The sequence below is a fragment of the Poecilia reticulata genome, linkage group LG16 (assembly GCF_000633615.1).
Source record: "Poecilia reticulata strain Guanapo linkage group LG16, Guppy_female_1.0+MT, whole genome shotgun sequence".
NCBI classification, from domain to species: domain Eukaryota; kingdom Metazoa; phylum Chordata; class Actinopteri; order Cyprinodontiformes; family Poeciliidae; genus Poecilia; species Poecilia reticulata.
Window position 1 is genome coordinate 15,751,513 of NC_024346.1, and position 21,923 is coordinate 15,773,435.

Sequence of the window (21,923 nt, forward strand, 5' to 3'; positions counted from 1 at the left end):
AGTTGTTTTGATTTGAAATAAGTTTTGGAACCAGTTTTTTGAAACATTACCTGGAAAACAGTGGTCTCCATGGATACATTGATTAAACAACAACACACTAAATTGTTCAGTTAATGACGAGTTGTTTTGATTTGTAATTAGTTTTAAAAAAAAGTTTTTTTGAAAGATTATTTTGTTATTGTTGTTGTCAAGCACACACAACTTAATCCAAAAGTGCTTCACAGTTCTTAAAGGTAATTTCTAAAAGTATGTTAAGAGTTAAAGTTCATAATAGTCTTAGAAAAATACTGACCAGTTCTGGTTTGGTTGCTAGGAGAAAGGATCTTCTCTCTAAGAAGAATATGGTGACAAAAAATGGGTTTGCAAAGTTGGACCTGAATTATCCTTAGGACTACTGGAAACATGCCCTTTAAACAGATGAGACCAATATAGTTTTTCTGGCCATCACTGCTATGTTTAATGAAAACTATATATATATGTGTGTGTATATGTGTATATATGTATGTATGTGTATATATATATGTATGTATGTGTATATATACATACATAGGCGTCTCTGAAAGAGGAACATTGTTGTGAGACTGGTGAAGACGTGACTATAGCTTTGCTAATGGTGCTTCTACAAGCTGCTGAATAACGATGTGCTCTTGGGCTACATGATTTTAAAGAACATCTAATTTGGATACTAATTTTGAAAATTGCAATGATTATATAAATATTAAACCTGACACTTTTCTCTCATTGTGATTTCCCTACCACTATTTCTGAACTCGTGTTCACTAAAAATACACATCAGTTGTCGGCATTGGGGTTAGTGAAGGTCTCTGTTCAGATTTATTACTGGTGAACAGAATTTGCATGTGTGACAACATAATACAACATCAAATATTCCTTCTAGGCAATCTTTTGTAGTTGCGATATTACACACATTAATATTGCGATGACACTTGTGACTCGGCACACTGTGCAGCTTGAGTTTGTACCTATTTTATCGCAAGACTGCTCAACATTCATGAAGACCCGTTTTTGCTTTGACTGCACAAGCACGGATGGAGCTTCCCCTCTTTCTGATTGCTGTGTAGACGGCTGTGCCGTACTGGAGGAAGCAAAGGGAAACACCCTGACAGGCGTATAAAACAAATCACAGCAGCACAGCCATCATCAGTTGTGCCACTCTGCGGAGATTGCAGAGGGAACCCTGCTGGAATCAAATGGATGCAGGCGCATGCATAAATAAACTCCCATATACACACAGAAGAGCACGCAATCCGTACAATGAGTGCATGCACATACACACAACTGGGCTGCCCTGGTGAACCAATCGCTCCCCTACTGCTCCTGACCAGGACGGACCCCCCGTGCAAACAGCGCTGTATTTGCACGTACTGTGACGCTCATTCATTGAGCGCATGTTTGAATGCTCTAAGGGTTTTCCTTTGGCTCTCATCATATTTTATTCATAGCTGTTGTATGAGCGCAAATAGAGTGGATGAGTGCATAGACGTGGGCACTAATGCCTGTTTGTGCGTTACATCTCACTGAAGCCAGCCAAACTTATTTTTGGCAAACCTTTCTTGTCTTTTAAGAGTGTGCACGAATTCTTGGCTCTCTCCTTCCTACACGTTTCAGGAATGCTGCGCCCTCTCTCAACTCGCTCCCTAAACTCGTGTATGTCTTCTTATACATCTCCTTTATTCTCCACCTCTGTTCCCCTCCTCCACCCTCCGTCCCCCTGTGAGATGCACACACTAACAAGCAGGAAGGAAGACACTTGTACACTTTCATTAACCACTCTTAATCTTAATTCATTGCCTATCAGGAGATATGTGACCTCATTAACACTGCCTTCTTCTCCATTTTCCTCCCCTGCTATTTTGCATGCACACACCCTCGTCTCCTCATTCATCTCTCCCTCCATGATTCCTTGCTTCACCGTATCTCTTCTTCCCTTCTCCCTTTCTTTCCTCTCGGTGTGTGTGCCCCCTTCAGAGGAACCTGTGAGCCACTCAGCAGCCCCATTCAAAACAGCGTCTAATCTGAAAGTTAATTAAGTCTGCCTTTCCTCCATGTTCCTTCTCCTCTTTTCCTCTCAAGCATGTCTTTCTGGTTGAGAGGCTGCTGTCACTCTCTCCCAAATGAATTTTGTGGTGTGTCCCACGTGGGTTGAGCTGGAATACAGACAAACTGGTTTGTGTTTTACACTTTCACACGTCCTGAAGGCCTCCAAGACTCCGGTGAGAGGAGAAGACTGACACCATGTAATTCAAATTGACAGCATATAATTAAATGAAAGTAGGTGGTGTCGATTTTTGATTTTTTGAGTTTTTTTTTTTCTTTTGTCCAAAAGGAGGTATATTTTTCAGCTGCATATGTAGGGAATATATAGAAAGCATCTTACACCAGATGGAGTGGAAGTGAAAATAGATTTGGCTTGCTACTCACCGTGAAGAAATGTGGATTTGGAGCAGAGCTGTTATTCCTAATCCTCTCCTCTCCCCCTATTCACTTCTCCTTCTGTCATTCAGCTCCTTCGTATTTGCCCTTGCAAACCTTCAATTGTCTGGGGTAGCTCCCCATCCAGAAATCTCCCATATTAATGCGTCTGTACCCTGACTGAGTGTTTGTTTTCTCCGCCTCTCTTCTCTCTCTCCCTCGGTCTCTCTCAGGGTGCGGGATGCACGGCTCTGGTGGTTGCTGTGGTAGCCAGGAAGCTGGAGCTGACCAAGGCTGAGAAACACGTGCACAACTTCATGATGGATACACAGCTCACCAAGAGGGTGTGTACATGCTTGGTTTTTACTTGGCAGTGGGCTGTTGCAGAGAACACAATGTCTTGCAAAAGTATTCAAACCATTTAACTTTTTCAGACTTTTCTGTACTACAATTAAACAGATTTTATTTTATCTGCGTTTTTGATGGTAGACCAACTAAAAGCAAATGAAACTCTAGTCTTTGTATGTCTAGTTAACCCTATTTACTTTTGAATCCTAAATAATCCCCAGTGTAAACTATTTTCTTCCAAATCCACCATTCATAACTGATCCAGTGTTATCACCTCACAGGCAAGATCACATTTGTTTTACACGTATGCCTATTGATGCATATTCGACACATTTCAAAGATCATATTGAAAGGACCGACTCCATCTAGTGGTTTGAGCTATGCCCAACTATGATTTATTTTACTAAATAACAGCATTCTAAATACCTAATTTAACAATCGATGTTCAGTTTATAATCTTGACAGAAAAACGCACACATTTAATGCACTACTGTACACAAAATACAGGGATTAAGGGGTAAATAGGCAAGTAAAGTTTACCTGTGATTAATTGGATCTTAGTATAAATCCCACTGTTCTGTGACAGCATCAGAGGTTTGTTAGAGAACATCAGTGAACAAACAGCAAAATGAAGTCCAGGGAACACGGCAGACAGGGCAATGATAAAGTTTCCTTGAAGTTTGAATTTACATTTTTGGGCCAGGAGATAAGTAATCAGAAAAGCAGCCAAGAGGCTAGAGGTAACTCTGGAAGAGCTGCAGAGAACCACAGCTCGGGTGTGTATTTTTAGTTGTGTATTAATTACTGAAACCCATATTCCATTTTCTTTCCACTTAGCAAGTTTGCACTACTTTGTAGTTTATTTCATAAAAACCCAGTTCGTGCTTGTATATGAAAAGCACACATTTCCGATTTCCTGTGGGTTTAGTATTGCAGGATTTCACTGAATTTTAATATCTGGTAAAACTTGCATTTTTCACCTTCCTAAACTACCAAATCACACCCATCAACCTGCATTGTTGTGACAGAGAACCATGTTATTTGAGCGATAAAAGGTCATCTATCCAGCTCAGCCTGCTCTGCTCCCTCTGTGTCTCCCTCCCTTTTTCTTTCCATCACCGTTCCTTTTCCTCCCACATGGCCATCCCTCCACCTCCCCTTTCCATTGACATTTGTCTCTCTTACAGTAAATCCCTTTCTCTCCCTCTTTCTCTTTCTGCCACCCTACACCCTCTCCTTTTCTTGCCCCCCTCCCCACCTCCTTCCCTTCGTCTCTCTCTCCCTCCCTCCTCCAGTCCTTTTCAATTTTTCATACAGCTGAAAGACCCAAGTTTTAAAAATAGCTCCCATATCAAATATGTAGGGTACATTATGGCAGCAGGGTTATCTGGGTGTCTGAACGGGGTTGAGTGATCAATAATTTGAGCATGGATAAAATATCAACAAAGAAACAAACAGGCTTTAGAGCTATTGACTTTCACCTCGCCCTCCTGCCGTCTCTCTTCAGTTCATCCAAATCTGTTTTCACAAGACATTTGACATTTAATTACGATGCACATGGTTGGTTTTCTGTCAATGTTTGCATATACAAAAGTCCTGAGTCATTCTCCATTTCTTACAGTTACCATGAAGACTTTCTTGTAACCTTACAAAGTGATCAACATTTCTCTGGGTTATTCCAAAGGATTTTGTGGGATTTTGCTGCCTTGTCATTTATTTTCTGGGGACAGAGCTTGACTAGTACTGACTCGGCTTTCAGTTCAGCTTTTAGGATTCTCCGTTAGATTCTGAAACAATTTATGAGTTCCTTATTGAGTATCTCAAGTTGAAAATGCAAGTTTAGGAGAGTATACCAGTCAATGCTTTTCTAGGGGTGCCAACACCGAGTCCCGAGAGCAACTCTGTTACAATATTTACACTATTTAACATTTCACCTTCCCATGAAATCCCCACCTACTGTAAGGTGGGGACATCATGGACTTGTAATGGAAAATGACCAAACTGTGTAGAGTCGAGTAGAGCTGAGTCGATTTGAGCTTAGCAGGTACTGGTTTCCTAAGCCACATAACTGGGATCTATGGGTCAAGCATAGATGTTAATAAAGTCGAGGGTCCTGAACTCAAATAGCTAAAATCATGTTGAATCTTTCATAGACATGCAAAGATCAGAATTTTACAAATTTAAAGATCATATTGACAAAATCCACATGAGAGAAACTTTACTTTTTTTGTGTCTTTTTGCCCACTAAATGTTTGATCTTAAAATAATAAGCTGGTCCTCAGTATCTCTGCAGGTATCCATGATTTTCTCACTCTTTGGTTTAAATGTAATTTAAATTGCTGAAGTTTTTAGCAAGCATCACACTCAGCTGCACTTAATGGCGCTAAGGAAGTAAAAACCAGTATGCTGGAATTGTCTTTAAATCTGCTTTGCCAGATGGTTTGTTGTACAAAACCATCTGTGTGCAGATGGTTTGGAATTGGGCAGTTTTTTGGCAATATTTGTCAGGTGATTGGCTGAACCATCTGCCTGTCAATGTTTATACAGTTAGAGGTATTAAACTGTGGAGGGAAAATAAAGCATATCCCCTTCTATGTAAAGCTCCTTGTGTTACTTGTTGGTCTTTTTACTCGCCCTAGCAGGATGTATTCCGACATAAAAACCTCATTAGTTTTTTTTTTTGTTTGTTTTTTTTGTGGTTGTTTGAAAACATTTAGAAATTAAGTGCATTTGCAATAATATCAACACAGTGATGTTGGTTACATTTTAGTTTGAAATGACAGACTTTTCCTACAGAATACTAATTTCTGAGTCTTTCCTTATTTGATCTGTCCCAGTGTAAAACTTTATGCTTGCAATGTGCTCCAAGGACGGCAATATTTCTTTGTGTGACGAGACGCTACGCTTTCATCTTAAAATGTCACCGATTATTCAGAAGCAAATAAGGACTCATATTTAGCTACTATTAATCTTGGAAACACTTGACTGAGTTCATGGTTCTGACTGATAACACAGAAACAGAACTCATTATGTTTGAAAGGAGAGACGGTAAAACTTACCGTCTTTGACTGATGTGTTGCGTGACCTTCAGAAACTGATTTTCCATATTGTTGTGGTTCCTCTGTTTATCTCACTTTAGCTGAAAGCTTTTGTTCTTTTTGTGCCAGGTCATCAGGTTATTTAAAACCAGGGTGTCTCTCAGATCCACAAGTTGACCGAGAGATAATACAGCAAAGGAATAACCAGTCCAGGAGTCTCGGCTTGATCAGTGGGGAATAGTGAACGATTTCACATCTTCATTTGGTTTGGTTCACTTTCATACTGCTCTTCTGAAAGAAGACCAAACTGCCTGGACAATGCCATGTTGTTACAACGGCTGCTGCGTCCTGTATGCCAAAATGTTTTAACATTCAATTTAAGCCTGTAATTAGATATATTCGCACTCTCTCTGCTAAATGTTCTTAAGCACACAGATTAACATTAACAAGATGATAGCTCAATTTGCTTAAGGCAAACTGTTATAGCAATGTAAAAGCCAGAAACAAGTTAATTCATTTCAGTAAAAATTAACCTTTCAAATAAACAGAATGGCATTCGTCTTTTCAACAGTGATCACTTTAGGTATCTCCAAACACATTCTTCCTAGGACAAATACTCTGGGTGAATGTGCCAAGTCATTTGCAAAAAACTTAACATTCACTCACTTCTGTAACAGTATTGATGGGATACAGTTCAGCAAACCATAAACACTCAAACCTCCAGGAAATATGACAGTAACTGTGACAGATATTAACCTTCAATAAAATGAGGTAGTGTTGCATAACACAAACTATCCTTGGCTATTTTTCATCAGCTAAACCCTTTCGTCTTGAGAATTCCTTCGTTTACTCTTCCCCATTTGTGATAAGGACGAATAATTAATTAAATGTTTTATCTCATGTCTTTGTCTCTGATTGCCTCAGTGTACAACAAACAATCCCGTTGCGGACTGCTCCTGTAGCGGTGGGTTTACTCTGTTCTGTATGGCCTCCATGCTGCCAGACAGGAAGTTGGCTGTAGTTATACGACCCATGGATCCTTCTGACGCAGTAACGCCTTGGGATCCCCCAGAACGAGGAGGCGACGGATTTCTGGGTTTCCAGCCAAACCATTTAGTTTATTATATTGAATCAAAACTTTCTCTTGGCAGTTTCACACATACACATTGTGGTGGACCTTGTGATGAGCTTCCGACATTAAGACAAAAGAAATGACCCAAAATCGAAAAAAGCTCTCAAGGTAATCGATTTATACTGGTCCCTCAGGCAGTATGGTGCTGTTGATTATAAAGGCAATATTCTTGCAGCAGCTCATCTCAATATTTGTGAAGCTGCCAGTTGAGTAAGGGAGATGTCATGCATGGAGCGTGCTCCTTCTTGATATTTTCGTCAAAGGTTCAACTACATACGCACCTGTAATTATCTCCTGCCCTTTACCGCTTACAGACCAGCGAACAAAGCTGTTGCGTCCTGGTGGATTTACGCAACGGGAGCTATTCTCTGTCATATTATTGCAGAGAACACAATCAGTCGGAGCTTTGTAATGAATAATGTAACAATAGATTCTACAACCTGCCATAATTGTACATGTGCCGACACACAAAAGCGGCTGAATGTCGCACACACTGACTTTCTACCTCAGTGAAAGTCTCGTTCCCTTTGAAGGATTAACAAGAATGTCAGTTAAATGCCAAAGAGGGAAGAGCTCAGCTGATCTGAACGAGGGGTCGCTGTGTAATGAGTCCTGGGTGTGGCTCTGTACCGCAGCCTAAAATAGTCTCTAGCCAGTCACCTTTGGCAGGAAGGCAACTTTTTCTTAGACATTTGCTTTACAAACTTGTTCTTCTTAGATGAAACGTGTGTTTGTTGATCTCACCTGACGTGGCACTTCAAAAATGATTTGAGTTGTGCTCTTTTATCTGTAGATCAGATTTTTAGACCCAGGCATCAAGAGGCGACGGCGAAATCCGAACATCTTTTTTCGGGGCGCCGCTGACGATGAAGGAAAGATATAATAACCTTATCAGTTCAGCGCACAGCTTTAATTTGCATTCAGCACTCAGTGAAGCAAAGGCTGTCCTTTTGATAGGATTAAAACAATGTTAATTAAACAACAGTTGATGCAGCCCTGCTGTCAGCGAGGTGAGATGTGCTCATGTTTGAAGAGTTCAGCTTTTTTCATGTGGCGTGTTCAAGGTGCACATAAAAGTATAGCTCTCGTCTCGAGTTGGATTTGTGTCTTTAAATTTAACAGTTTTTTTAGTCCTAGGACTGTCTTGAGAATCAATCTGAACGTTAAAAAAGATGGACATACTCTCTGCAGAGTAGGCAAAATGTGATCTTTTCCTTTTGACAAAACAAAAATGTTTTGGATAAAACTAACTGACTACTTACAGTTCTAGTGAAACATTTACATATACAGTGCAGCCCCATGTTTCATGGGGATTAAGCGCCACAACCGCCCTCAAAATATGTGAATAGATTGACAGCTTTGCAAATGCCAGTCAATAGCATGTCAAGTAGCATTTTGCCTTGGTATTTCAGACATTTTAGACATTTTTGTACATTGTTGTACAAAAAAATACACCAATATACTTTTTTTTTTTGCAAATAATTTGGAGTTACGTTACACAGAAAAATCTGTGAATACTGATCGCAGCAAATGTGAAAAACATGTACTAGATGCACAAATGTCAAATCAGAATGATTAAATTTGCATCTGGATTACAGTAATAGTATAAACATAGTGCATTTAAAATTATGCTGTTTGCATAACTTTGATCATATGTGGGTTGTTGAAGTCCACTGTAAAATTAAATGTACAGTATATAATGTTACCTTTTAGAAATGATTGCATCTATGCAATACCTTTTAGTAGTATTTACATAAAGCTCAAAAGTCAAATATTTTTGATGAAGTTATGTAATTAGTTATGAAAAATGTGAAAACTCGGAGCACTTTTGCATTTCCCTGTGGTGTGTTCAGAGCTTCGCCCCTCTCTGAGTTTTTCTTCACAGAGCACTCTGGGCCTTGGCCAGAGAGGAGGTGCTGCATTTGCCTTCCAATGTTTACACCACGGGCCAAATGGGAGCAGTCTAACCCCTGAAGACGTCTCCAAAGCTAGCTTCCACTCTGCACTGTAAAAATAACTTGCTTCTTCAAAAGCCTTTTAATTCCCATTTAAACCAGATGGATCACTGGTGAAACGGGCACACGGTGACACACCATGGGTTCATCATGCTTTGCCCCAATAAGGTTTCCTCAAATTTTTACTTTCGTTTTTATAGAAGCACTGCACGAATGCATTATATCATTCACATTTTAGTGAAATTAGTGAATCGTTCTGCTTTTTATCTCATGTATTGGGGTGTTTTTGTCTTTCGAGTTTGTGAAGATGTAATCTGATTAGGTTGCCTAAAGGTCTGTGAGAGCTGTCTCTTCCCTCTGTCGCCATGTCTTTGAGGGGAAGGTCACAGCAGGTAAAGCCACGTGTCACTGTGGCACATGGATGGGGGGTTTCCATGGTACTTGCACTGTTTGTATATTTACTTGCATTTGAGGGTCATTGGAGGATATGAGTGACTTTTTTTAATGTTTTAAAGTTCACACACATTTCTTATTTACACTGTTTTTATTTAAGTAGAAACTATATTTAAAACATAGTTTAATTTCATTCCAGCATAAGTTAATTATTATTAGAAATAAATAACAGTCCAAGATGTCTTTATGTAAATAGCACACACTAAATAAATAAATGGCATACATAATAACTTCGTAATTTAAATGTTTATTGAGAAAAGGTTCTCTTTTTTAAGCAACACTAATAATTTATTCCATGTTAGAATTTAGTGCAAGAAAATGTAAATAATTATATAAATACTCAAATAATTACATGCAATTTTAATTATTTTCATTGTGTATTTGATACATTATCAGAGCATTTAAATTATTATAACTAACTATATTATTTATTTAATTGTATTCCTTACAAATGATCCCTTAACTCATAACAAGAAAGAACAGCAAATGCGATTGTCATTAATTTTGGCACGTTTGGTTCTTCATATAGTTTATAATGACATCTTTTCAGTATTTCTATTTATACTGATTACACGCAACAATATGTCATCCTAGCATGCTTCAGTGTGGGAAACCCTTTGAATCAACAGATTTCACATGTACCTGCCATAAGGTGAGCCACGCAGGGGGGCAGCCAGAATGCATCTTTGACCCAATACGACCATATGGCCCCAACACGGTTTCCCAAATACAGTCCATATGGTGAAGGAACGGCTGTCGCTGCCGTCGTTTGGTTTCTTGCGGAGTGTTCTTAGCGGTTCACGTTGAGTCTTTTATTCTTGCAAATGGAGCTGCCATCTTTGCCCACATTCATTTCCCCCAGGAGAGAGAAAATGAAGACTGCAGCAGTGGGGGTGGACAGTAATTGTGGTTGCAGAAAATCTGGAAACTACAAACAGTCTGGGGCAATCAGTCAATGTTATTTGCACGAGGGGCCATGTCATGATTCATCATAATGTAATCCTGCTGCCCTGATTGATCAGTTTATGAATATGACTTGACATATCCGACTGCCAAAAGGTTTACAGATGAAAGCAGTGCTAATCGTGCTGTTTAGTGACCTGGCTAAAGATTTAGATATAAATCTGCTGCATTCAAATGTGATTTGAGAAAGGTATCTCATAAATATCATTGCAATTTCTGGTTTATAATTCTTCCTCCTCCCCTTTGTACTGGACGATCTATGCAGATATTCCATTCAAACAAATTGACGAACTGCAAAAGTTGTCTTTGTTATATTTAAATACGTTGCACAGTTCTTTATTGAATTTGGAGTAAGTTTTTTGAAGAGCCAGTCTGGAGGCAAAGGTTGTTTACTTCTGCTCTAGATAGGTTTTAAATTGGACCTGAGATTCATACACTGGGACTTGCATAGATTGCCACCAAAGCCATGATTGATATTTTGGGAAATTTTCACAAAAAAAACAGGAATCTAAGATCTCAACCTGTTCTTTTAACACTGTATGAATAGGTTCATCCATTGTCTATAACCACTTAAGTATGGACAGTCGCAGGAGAGCTGTTGCTTATCTCAAGTGGTCATTTGGCAAGAGGTGGGATACATCCTGGACAGATTCCCAGTCCATTACAGGGACATGCAGGACAAAAAACCATGCACACACACACACACACTCACACCTACGGACAATTTAGAAAGACCAATTAACTTAATAATCATGTTATTGGAGTACCTTGAGAAAACTCATGCATGCACAGGGAGAACATGCAAATGTCAAGCAGAAAGACCCCAAGCTGGGACTGGAACTCAGGACTTTTTTGTTGCAAGGCTATAGTGCTCCCATGGTACCTGCACTGTTTGTTTCTATTCTATAGAAAAAACCGAGTTATATAAGATTTTTACAGTCCTGAACTGTAAAGTTTTACAGCCATTTAAACAGTGTTAATCTAAGTTTGTAAAAAATAAAAAAAATAAAAAAAAGACGCATTTAGTTGTTTGCAAGTTGTGAAATAATAGAACTCAACTTCATAAATGTCTTGGACTCGAATACTCAAAATGTTGAATTGAACTTGAGTCCAAAAAAAGTGTTGAATTTTGAACTGGAAATGTTCTGACACTCAAACGACATCGGTTGTGTTGGACTTTGTGCGTCTTGGCCTGACTTCCTCTGGGTCAGTGTAAACACTTTCCTGGGGCGATGGCCTTCCACCCTCCTCATCTGCAGCCGACTCTGTGTGAACATGTAGTGGGTGTCTGTGAGGGGGCTCTCCTTACTGTGGATGGGTGCTGATTAGCCAGGCTGCCGGGGTCTTTTGTTCTCTTCAGACGGGGGTATAATCGTTCTTTGTTCAGTCTTCTCCATCTCTTTGAAGTCTCTCATTCAGTTTACATGCTTACATTTTCTTTGTGCCGTCTCTCCTCACTATTGTATTTTCCATCTCCCGTTTTTTTTTTTTTTTTAATCCACTGGATGTCAGACCCTTGTCTTGTAATTATGTAGCAACCTATAGCGACAGATGAATCAGATATTCATGTTAAATATTATTGATCCAAGGCCAAGCCTTAGGCAGACTCTGACATTTTGAATCGCTGTTTTACCAAATCCTACATCCAGACTCTTCCGATAAAAAACAAATGCAGCATCTGAGCAGAAAAACTGAGGAAAATTTGCCTTCTTTCATTAACCTTTTATGGAATAGCATCATTATATCAAACCAATATTCCTCTTCTCCTCAGATGAGGAATGTCTTTGGCAGCTAGTTTAAGAGCAGCCACTTGAGCTGTGATTGTTTTCTACGGTTGTGTCATAATTAAAAGGAAAATCCCTGGTTTAAATAAACACCAATGATACTGAGGTGATTTTTTTTCTTTTACCCAGCTAGCATTTTTCAGTTGTTTTTTTTTTTTTATTAAATGTGATGCATTCATTGGCTTTTTACACGTTGTGTTATCTTAATAGTACAACTGTCAATGCATTTTCTTTTAAATGTATATTATAGACAAACAGAAAGTAGTGCATAACTGTGAAGTGGGCTGACAATTGTACCTTTTGATTTTTACAAATAAAACCGTTAACAGCCAAATCATTTCCAGTACAACAAACTTCTTTCTGAAACACCCTAAGTAGTAAATAGTGTTGCCTTATAAAACGATATTCAAAGGAAGGAGTGTCAGGAGAACAGGGATGTTTTTCTGAGCTGGCAAGAAGATGGATGGAGCTGAATACAGGGAAATCCTGAAAAGGAAACCTGTTTGATGTATTTAAACATCTGAACTGAGATTGTAATGATGGTTCTGTGAGACTGAGACACCAAACTTTGATTAAGAAAATGTTTTACTCCAGCTTTGGTTGAACATATTTAGCCAAAGTCCGACGTGTTATTCTACTTTGCACTATGTTGACTTTATGAAAGATCTATTTCTGTACCAAAGTGAGTCAACAAATACCTCACAGAAACATAATCTATAGGCTAATGTGTTCCAAGAAATTAATACTCAAGAGTTTTCTGTGGGAACTACTGTTGTCGCTGTGATTAATAAAGTTATGCCATGAAGCAGTCAAGCAACCGAAACAGCATCAAAGAAAACAAGAGATAAAGAATAAATATACAAAGTTACAGAAAATATAAATATATTCATAGTAGCGGTGGTTCACTTTCCGCCAGGACAACAACCTTAAACATGCGGCAAGGGCTGCAATAAATTTCAAATTGCCTCATCAAAGAGCTAAATAGACTCACAACCCAAACTAAGCTTGAGGTACTTTCAAAAGAAGAGTAAGAACACATTTCAGATTTGTGTTGGTCTATCATCTGTAGTATGAATAAAACAAATTAAAGTTTGAGTTTGTAACATGTTAAAAAAACTAAAGGGGTATGAATAATTTTGCGAGGCACTGTAGGCACTGGAAGCCAGTAGAGGAGTGTGAAGGAAAGACTCCTGTTAGCTCTCATTGCCAATCTCCCTAAGGACAGAGCTATGAAAGCGCACATAAAAAGCATTGGCAAGCCTGCCAGAGAATGGGGGCAGCCTCTGAGAAGACAAAAAGATGGCTTTGTGCTTTTTTTTTCTTTGCACAGAGACGATGGTGAAAATGAGAAGAAGAACAAGAGCAGATAAACCTGTTGACTCCTCCAGTTGCCAAGGGCTACCTGTTGCTAATAAATGTCTACATGTCTGTGCTTATTGTCTGGAGACAGATAAAGAACGCAGCGGCTAATGTGCTGAGGGAGACTTGGCTCATCTACAAGCACACCAAGCTGATGAAGAAGATCGACCACTCCAGGGTCCGCAAACACCAGCGGAAGTTCCTGCAGGCCATACATCAGTGAGATCACACTTCGTACTCCCCTGCATCCATGCCCGGCTGCAAACAAACACATGCACACCACTGTGGCTGAAATCAGCTGTACCTTCTATCCGCCCACAGCTTGAATCCAGTCTGATAATCAGATGAAATGCACTAATCTCTGCACACACTCTCACACACACACACGCACGCAAACATACAATTATCTGCTAAAGGGCAAGTTCAGTCCAGGCAAACACAATCAGTGTGTTTTGTACCATTAGAGGCTCTCTGTTCATTATGTCATCTCAACAGTAGGGACTGATGAAACATGAACGTATTGCACAACCGGTTCTGTTCTCTTATTAAATTTAAATCGTGTTTTCTTTTGTGTTCCTCTCTCCTTTGGTCTCTAATGGTTAAAAAATGTCTCAAAAGCCAGAGACACGAGGTATAAAACTCAATTGTAACGTAGAAGGGTTAATCCTGACATGCAAGACCTGAAAAAGGGGGACGGGAAGTCAACGAGCGATGAAGCAGAATAATATTTTTGGGTGAACACATTAAAGCAAGTGATTTTTCCAGGTTGGAACCTGAAAGCGTAGCTGGGAAACGGTCTCATAAAATCACTCTTCCCTGCATTATAATGGAGGCTGCCACAGGGCTTGATGAAAACACAGATTGAACCACTAATTATTGTGCTGTGTTTTGAGAGTTAAACAGGTTCTGATTATAATTGGACTGAGGTAAGATGATTTATTTAATTTTCATCCCCTGCAGCTTATTTCCCCGAAGGCTTTATTCCCATTAGCTTTCCTTCATATTAACCCCAGTCCTGCTCCATTCTATGTCTGCAGTTAGCTCATGCAGACAGCTACAACATTTGTTTTAGCCTGCACTTGATGTGTTCATACATTAAAATTTCTCAGAGAGGCACTGCAGGTAAAAATGAACCCAATCCAAGCAAGGTGACCGACGCTTCAGAGAGCTGTCGTGTGGATCCAGAGGGATCATCTCTGTGGGCTGACCACTGTGTATTTACTGGGTTTCACCTCTGTTTGTGAGCTTTATCTGTGCCTGCGTCTGTTTGCAGATTACGCAGCGTCAAAATGGAGCAGAGGAAACTCAGTGATCAGGCCAACACACTAGTGGACCTCTCCAAGGTGAGATGCACAAACTGTACACGACATTTAGCATGCTGGCAGTACCGGAACCTTGTGGAAAAATGTTACACTCTTTTACGACTACAGTCCCCTGCAGTCACTTCAATATACAACAATTTGTTTTGCTGGATTTTGCCTCGGATTCCCAGCTGGGCAAAGTCTACACTACTCTGGGAGTATCCAGCATGGCTAGTTGGCACACAAATCTGTTGGCGTGTAAAAACATGAATCTACAGCGACTTGGAGGAGAACAAGTCTGATCTGTCAGTCAATCTAACATATTGGAAAATTTAGAATTGAATCTGCATGAGATCGGATATTGTGAGCTGATTACCACCGACGTAAAAGCCAATAAAAATAAGGAAGGTGGGTCAAATGTAGAGGGGCCAGTTGTCATGCATTCTGGGTAATTTGAGACTATGCCTCTCAGTTCTGCTATGAAGCAATCTATGGCTGGCAGCCACAGAGAGAGTGAAGGGAAAATGTGAAGAAAAGTTGTATTTATGCTGAGAATTTGTCCGAAGTTTTTTTGTTTTTTCTTTGCTAATGTCAAAATAAAATGTGGTAAATGTCTTGGATTAGTATTAGAGTGTGAGCAAGGAAAAAACTAGGGCTCTATACATAAATATTTAGTAAATTAAGCACAGGCACTTGTTAAAAGCATACAAACCCTAATCAATAAAATTATGCACACCAGTTTAGTAGGTTTATTTAAGACCAGTGCAACGTCTCCAAAACATAAATTAGTCCAAACAGCAGGAATATCGTTTTCTCAAAATTGCATTGAAGAATCACACAGCCTGTGCAGCTAACAAGGTCCATTTTGGGGGGAATCCCCACAACAAACTGCATTTGAAAATCAGCAGTTTTCCTTTCCCTCCACATCTCTTGCTTCTAAGTGTCAATATTCTTTGGCACATGCTGGAATCTTGATGTTGACGCACTAAAATTTTGCAGTTTGGTGTCAAAGCTTGGTTCTGCCATAGGTTTAAATGGCTAGCGTAGCTACGAACAGGGAAGTTACCTGTGCTGTGGTATCACAGGACCACTCCCCTGGTGCTGCTGAGGTTGCAGTTTTAATATTGGTAATTATCAGCCGGTATTGCAAAGGTTTTTCTTGCAGCTCTCAGTGTGTTATGGAAATGTATCCATAACGGTGACAGAGACCAATAATTATCAACACAGCATTCTATCCTGGTAGTGACATTAATTAAGTCACTCCCGTTCTTCACTGTAAAACGTTGCTGTCCAACATGCCTGGTGTGACCTTTAGAAATATAGTTTTAGTTTCAATGACTGGCATGAAGTTTAAAGTCAGTGTCACCTGAAATACTGATGAGCCAGAGGATGATTTTGAAAAGATCATCTGTGCACGTGGGGAAGTAATTTGGTCATTCTAAGCAATTGTGCCTTTTGCAGAGACCAGCTGATCTGTATTATTGGAAGAATGGCACCTAGCTAGTTAATTAGATGGGTCGTCTGCTTGACTAGTAAGCAGATTAGTTCAGTTAGTCTTGTAGCTTACATCAAAGGCTTTTTTTTCTCTTTTTTTTTCTTCTTGCTGCTGGCTCATGGAGGGAATTCAGGGGAACTCCTCTTCTTCTGGCACCCCGCACAGCTGACTGGCAGCTTGTAGCAACGCAGACCAGAGAAACATCAGGAATGCATTTTTTAAACTGTGGGATACCTTGAATGGAGAACCAGCTACGACTTGTTCAAGTACTGAGATGTGACTTCTCACATACAGTCAATCTCTGACTGTATGTCTTTTTTTTTTTTTTTGGCTACTAATATCCTCTTTCTTCAATGAGGGAACAATTCTTCGGGATCTCCTCCCCTCCAGGCATCACATACAGTTGACAGACTGCTTCACAACGATAGAAAGAAGTATAAGCCTCGTGATCATGATCACTGGAATATTTTACTGGTTTTTAAACCGCAACTTATTAAAACTGTGACGCTGGAAACGGTCTAAGCCTTGAGCAGGGTAATACGTCACATGTAGCCATCCTTTGGTCCCCGGAGAAAATACCACGGCATTCCTCTGTTTCCATGCTGACCCGCCTGTTTCTGTGGCTTTTCATCTCCTGGCAACCACTGCAAAGTGTTAAAGCAGGGATGACTGAGCGAGAGAGTGAGGAGGAAATGAGAGGGAGGGGAGTGCTTGTGTTTTTTTTGTTTTTTTTTTTTCTGTTAACTGTGTGGGTGTTTGAGAATGTGAGTGAACATGTATGTGTGTGTGCGTGTGTGTGTTTGTGAAAGAGAGAGAAACTCGGAGCAGAGTGAGTGAGATTCAGACTTGAATAAGAGGCAGACAAAGATTGAGAATGTGTGCGCGTCTTTCCAAGAAGCAATGCCTTTAGCACCAAATATTTTGCAATTACGCCATCTCAATGACTCCATCTCAATTGGCCACTTACGTCTTTACCATGGTTACAGAGACCAGGAGAAGCACGGCAGGGACACTGTGCTGCCTTCCTTTTATTATCCATCTCTTTTCTTCCAACTCTCTGCTCGCAATGTTATAACACCCAGCCTCTTCATCATTCCGTCTACTACTCCCTCTTGGATTCATTTTCTTTTGCATCTTCCTAATTATCCCCGCTGCTTAACACAAGTGAAGAGAAAGTGTTCAGATCTTTCTCTGAAATGAAGACACCAGTGCAGGGAGAAAATCCTGTGTGAGAGCGACAAACATCTTTGTACCAACATTTTGTCTACGTAAAAGAGCCACGATGGGCCGTCTGAGTATTACATTAGGAATACTTTGCTAAACGACGAGGTGTATTGCATCAGTTTGTAAGAACTTGCATGTGGAGAATGAGGTCTAAATGGATTGATGAAGGGTCACAGCAGAAGAAATACTGGACAATTGTTAAATTGTCACGAGAATCATATTGTTTTTCATACATAGATCTAAATTAGTTCTGTCATTCTGCTTTGATGTTTTTGAGTTAGGCTGGATTATTTGGGAAATTTGGAGAAAACGTCTTCTTAAGTATAATATTTTATTGTTTTTGCTGTAAAGGGCAATAGCTTTACTCTAATTGCTCCATTTTTATCTGAACTTTTCAGGCTATTTCTGTATATTAATTCTTCAGCATACTGTTTTGGTTACATTTGCCCACTGTTGGCACAGGTTTGCTCACGACAAGCGATTCCTGCAAAATCTAAGACTTGGTAAACCTTCCACAGAGCATGGCAACTAGCATTAAATTCTGAATCTGACTGCACCTCATTATAACTAGAATCAAATTGGAATACATGTAATTAATTTTTGAATCTGTATGATTGGGTCGTATCATGTTGATTTGATTATTTATTTTTGGAACAAATTTGGCTGGGATTGGAAATTGTAAGCCTTTATCTTGTCAGCCAATCAGTGAACCTTGATCAGTGTGTGAAACATGCCTGTTAATAATTTATAAAGTCTTTATAACCTAGTAACCATCCAGTTATAGATGATGATGTTTTTAAGGATCTTTCCACTTTGAATTTACTGGCAAAACCCCAACAGTAAATTCAAATCCCTGTTCAGAGAAGCTCAGAGAAAAACACTTCTTCACCTCTCCTCCTACAGATGCAGAGCGTCATGTACGAGCTCATGTCAGAGCTCAACGACCGCAGCGAGGACTTGGAGCGACAGATGCTGTCCCTGGAGCAGCGGGTGGAGCAGCTCACAGCGGGCTTCAACGCCCTGCCTGCACACCTCTCTGCAACCCTCAGCGCCCAGCACGCCGCCCTGGTTCACCTGCTCCGAGAGAGGGACGCACGGGACGGCAGAGTGGGAGGAACAGGAAGCGGCGGCGCTGTGGTTCCCCTGTCTCCAACTGCCTCCCTAACCACCGCACCGGTTCCTGCCTCCCCAGTTCAGGTTGCAGCTCCTCCATCAACCCTAGCACAGATTTCCAGTTTATCCCTGGAGACCCCGCTGTCGCCCCCACCTGCGAGCCCAGAGGGGAGCCTGGAGGCTAGTCCCAATCCCAATACGTGCAGCTCAAGCTGCTGAAAACCGCTCCGAGGAGCAGACGGGGACAAATGTGGACGCAAAACACGGGGAAGGAAAAGACGTGGAGGCTCTGATAGTCCTCTCACATCAGACTAAAGGAGAAAAATGACGGCAGAGGAGATACATTTTTGGAGATCCTCTGAATATTTTTGCTCCGAGATAACAGGATGAAGAGGAACAGTAATGGGACTAAGACGGAGGGCCAGTTTGAGAAATGAGACGCGTTCAGGACTTTTCTTGACGATGGAAGGAAGAGAAAAATGGAGACTCTTAAAGGTGTGAGGGGGAGGGAGGATGTCACGAGGGTGAGAAATGGAGGTAAAGAGAATGGGGAGGTGGGGGAAGAGGGGGAGGGATGTAGGGAAGAAATAACCAAGAATAATTATATGAACTTCTTAATGGAATCCACTCCAATTACGGCAAAGGGCCTTTTATTCTCTCTATCTCCTTCTCTGCCTTTTTTATTTCTCTTCTCCGAATTTCTCACTCCCTTCATCAGGAATAATGACCATGACTTTTTATCTTTATGATGTATTTTCTATCTGAACGCTTATCATGTGTTAACAAGCATCCCTTTAACAGAAGGTTCGATCAATACGACCACAATATAAAAAAAAAAAATAGCAGAATGCACCGCACACATATACACACAATACAAGGTAACACAGCACAGACAGATTTACACAATGTCTCATAATGCACTACTAGCCCATGATAATACTAAAGCCTATACTGCCAAGCACTCAATGCACTGTTTATCTCCATAGATCACTGCCAAGCAATGTAGACACGGCAAAAGAGAGAAAAATGTTCACCGAAACCGATTCATCTCCTGTGGGTATGAGAGCGTGCAGCAGGTTAGACTTACTACACGCACAGTCGTGGCTTTTAACTGCTTGGCTGGGAGAATTGCGACCGGTCACTGAGCCGCTCGAATTTACAGGCGAGGCTGAAGTGAACGGATAGAGACGCTAGTCGTCATGGAGTCTATTTGTGATGCTTGAGACAGTGGCAGATGGTGAAATGAGATAAAATAACTACAACAGGGCTTCATCACCGCACTCACCGGAGTGCATGGTGAGCGAGACACTTAGCGTTTAGGAGTAATTGTAGGCTTGCCGTCCTAAAATGAGACTGTTCACTCATTTACTATGTGGTGCACTATATATAAAGTCTGCCATGGTGCTGTGCTGTTTCAAAGGTTTTCCTAACACAATATTGACATTTTTCCTCTCGACGAGCTTGCTCTGTTGGTAAAGGTTCCTCTGTTGTCGAGCTTAAGCCCCATTAATTTCTACGAACCGCTTTGTTATTCACAGTTTGCCAAAGACAGTTTCTACTCAGAGTTTCCAAAACGTTAAACCAGAAGACTAAAACTTGAGTGCTGGTCATTTTGCCCTCTTTGCCATTTCATAACTTTGCTGGTTTTGGTTGCTTTTGTACCTAATGGGTACAAATGGTGCCATGTACCAGCACATTTCATACCCATGTTTCATGTTCACTTTAACAACAAGAAACCGAAAGCAATTGTCCAAATTTTCCTCACAGTCTGTCGCTTTGTCCTCTCCGTAGTGAACACAAGATAGTGACTGAGTGAACATTTGTAACACGATTGTTTTTTGTAGACAAGCCACAGAAAAGAGAAGATTAATAATGAGTTTTAACAAGTGCATTAATTTTTCTGATTGTCGTTGGAAGAAGGAGCCAAATCTTTATCGAATCAGAATTTAAACCAGTTATTTTTACGTGTAGTTGATTTATTTACTGGTGCCAGATCTCGTTTTAATAATTTAGCTTCCAGTTCTTACGCCAACCAGGAATTATTACTTTATTTTCCCAAACCAAATGAGACACTGGAGTGCATTTTGTTTATTTTCTTCATTTTTTTATCATCCAGAAAAACATACCTAGAGTTATCTAAATGTTGCCTTTACATTAATAATTGTGCTCACTTGTACCAATGCAAAACTGATTTATCTATATAATTCTTAGTTGGCATCTTTATAGTAATTTTTGTGCATGGCTCTGTCCATGATTGTCCATTCTCTTTTTTTTTTCCGGTACCAAAACAGCTCACTTTTATTATGAATGTATTCTGTTAGAAGACAAAACACTGAGAAATACATCTTTGTTCGCTTGCTTTGTCATTTAAACTGCCACGCAAACACACACACACACATACACACACACACACACACACACATGCATATATTTATATAGATATCTCTATATATCTATATATAAATGTTCACACATACACACACCTTAACAACCAAAGTGCTCTCTCTTAAATGGACTTCAAAGAGGCAGGAAAAGCTGCTTGTCACTTGGGACAAAAGAGGAACAGGCAGAAATCCTGACACTATTTCTGAGGGAATAACTGTGAAAAAAAAAATGGGAATGGACTTGTTGAAGTGGACTGCTCTTGAGGGAGGAGGACTGTGGATGAACATAAGGGATCACAAACAAACCTTACAAAGGATCAATGGCCATGAAGGAACATCTGTTAGTGAAGTTTATATCTGAGAGGGGAATTATGCTGGTAAGTCGGGAAGAAGAGACAAGCCTACCTTCGCTTTTGGAGATAACACTGAAAACTATCTTATAGTGACATGCTGTGGCCGGAATACTGAATTACACGCGCTTGGAATATTGTACAGTATGCTCTTAACAAATTCTAGCTTTCTATTGCTTAGTCTTTTCTACCATTATGATTAAATACAGTTACAGCTGATATCTTACACTATAAAACCATAGTATTCTTCTCATTCGTCATGACAGTTATAATAAATGTACCATCAATACGTTAAATAATTATGAACAAGGAAAGTGCCGTTTGAGGTTGAAATTATTTTGTAATTTTATTTTATCAGAGAGAATTAATAAAGTATATATCTATAACATTACAGCTCTCATGAGTTTTTTGGCTGTTGGTATGTCGTGTATAACACTTTTTATCCATCTTGCTTTTTGAGAGGTGTCTTATTTTTATTATTCCATATTTTTAATGTATTTATTTTTTGATATGTAAAGAGACATGCCACTGAAGGCAGGTGGGTCTACAGTACTAAGCATGAATCTGGACGGTTAGCGGCATACGCTGTAA

General features: G+C 40.0%; 1 protein-coding gene across 2 annotated transcripts in view; it reads left to right on the plus strand.

Moving 5' to 3' along the window:
- kcnn3 (potassium intermediate/small conductance calcium-activated channel, subfamily N, member 3) overlaps nt 1–21,720 on the plus strand; it is an 82,929-nt gene extending 61,209 nt beyond the window's left edge. For both annotated transcript variants that reach the window (XM_017309640.1, XM_008431748.2), the window contains exons 7-10: nt 2,667–2,777; nt 13,557–13,684; nt 14,739–14,808; nt 18,389–21,720. In XM_017309640.1, coding sequence (XP_017165129.1) covers nt 2,667–2,777; nt 13,557–13,684; nt 14,739–14,808; nt 18,389–18,817 — 738 coding nt within the window. In that variant the 3' untranslated portion in view covers nt 18,818–21,720. The remainder of the gene's footprint in view (nt 1–2,666; nt 2,778–13,556; nt 13,685–14,738; nt 14,809–18,388) is intronic.
- The last annotated feature ends 203 nt before the right edge of the window (nt 21,721–21,923 follow it).